At 28.0% G+C, this 1597-nt stretch overlaps 1 protein-coding gene across 2 annotated transcripts in view; it reads right to left on the bottom strand.

Moving 5' to 3' along the window:
- The window catches only part of LOC106469912 (syndecan-like), a 14327-nt gene that overhangs the window by 10976 nt on the left and 1754 nt on the right, over window positions 1–1597 (bottom strand). For both annotated transcript variants that reach the window (XM_022398486.1, XM_013930430.2), the window contains exon 2: window positions 431–573. In XM_022398486.1, coding sequence (XP_022254194.1) covers window positions 431–573 — 143 coding nt within the window. The remainder of the gene's footprint in view (window positions 1–430; window positions 574–1597) is intronic.

The raw sequence follows: 1597 nt of genomic DNA, 5'->3' as shown, positions 1-1597 counted from the left end.
ATTAAATGCCTTTTATTTCTCACATCAAAACTTTGTCTACTTACTGAATAATTTGCTGAAAAAAATACCGATCTATACATTTCAAATCTAAATTTTCACCGTGCAATGCCAGGTAACTGAACTAGTATAAATATAAATCTTAACCTTGTAATAACTTTCTGAGCACTGAGAAAAAGTCAATGTTGAATAAAACAAATTATTTTCAAAATATACAATAAAAGGACCAAATGATTATTATATTTCACATTAGTGGTTTAACTACACTGTGCAATTTTTGACAGTATTATAATATTGTTTCATTATATTGTTTTATTGTTTGTTATAAAGGAATTAACATTGGAAATAGTTTTGCATAATGTACACGAAGGTGTTTGAAGTGCACTTTCTCTATAATGAAAGATGAGTAAAAAAGTATAGCATTTCCACTTACTTGTTCTTCTTTTGGAGGAAGGGGTGGTTTCTTTGTAGTGTCAGCTTTATTTACTGGATTTTCAAAAGGTGATAACCAAGTGGGGTTATGTGGTCTGTTTGCTGACACAACTATTATTTCTTTGTTTGTATCTTCAATTATGACTAAGTAAAAAAAAAAAAATGTTACTTAAGACAATAAGTTGCAGCTTTCATTTATAGATTTAATATTTTTAAATAGCTACTAAACATCTCTGTAAGAAAAGTTGTATGATATTTTTGAGAAATTGACTTTATTGTATTCAACAAGAACAATACATTATTGAACACAAACGAAAACAGAAACCAAGGTTAAAAAAAAAGTAAAATCTTTAGCAGATCGCCCTAAAATTATTTCCAGGACACAGGTACAATAATTAAGGAATAGTGGTGATAGTGCCATAATAATCAATTCAGAAACACTGATTAAACAAACTAATTGATGTGACTACCCCATTTTTGATATATTTTAAGTAGACTTGCCTATTGATACTGAAATCACAGAAAGTACATTTACAGGAACACTATATCTACGTCCACAACTGTTCGGATAAGTGTTATCTCTAAGGAAAAAAATACACAGAGATAAAGCTAAGGAAGCAATTATTATTGAAGCCATGGGAAAACTGGAGGTCAACATTACAATATGCAATGTAACACGAGTTGAAGAAAAAGAAACTGGATAAATAACAAGATTAAAATTAATGCAATTAAGATTGAAACCATGGGAAAACTGGAGGTCAACATTACAATATGCAATGTAACACGAGTTGAAGAAAAAGAAACCGGATAAATAACAAGATTAAAATTAACCTATTTATATTTTATAGATTATTAATTAAAAAATACCTATCATACAAATATGAGTTTCATCAGAAAAATTGAGCAGGTTGTTCTGTAGAATTGTAGAACATGAAACAAATCAGTTGTAAGCTTGTTTATTTTAATGTTTATAAAAAATATAATTCTGTTACAACAAGTATATAAATCTGAATATGCACTACCGGCACTTGTGTTTAAATTTTTTTTAAATCATAATAAATAATTAAAAACAACGTTTTATATTTTCACAATAAAAACTTTATTGAAGCCATACAGCTTCCACTTCAAAATATCTCTGTACAAGTACATGTTTCGAAACATGTACTTG

Source organism: Limulus polyphemus, unplaced genomic scaffold (genome assembly GCF_000517525.1).
Source record: "Limulus polyphemus unplaced genomic scaffold, Limulus_polyphemus-2.1.2 Scaffold3720, whole genome shotgun sequence".
NCBI classification, from domain to species: domain Eukaryota; kingdom Metazoa; phylum Arthropoda; class Merostomata; order Xiphosura; family Limulidae; genus Limulus; species Limulus polyphemus.
The sequence above is the reverse complement of the archived record's forward strand: the minus strand, read 5'-3'. Positions and strand labels throughout refer to the sequence as shown.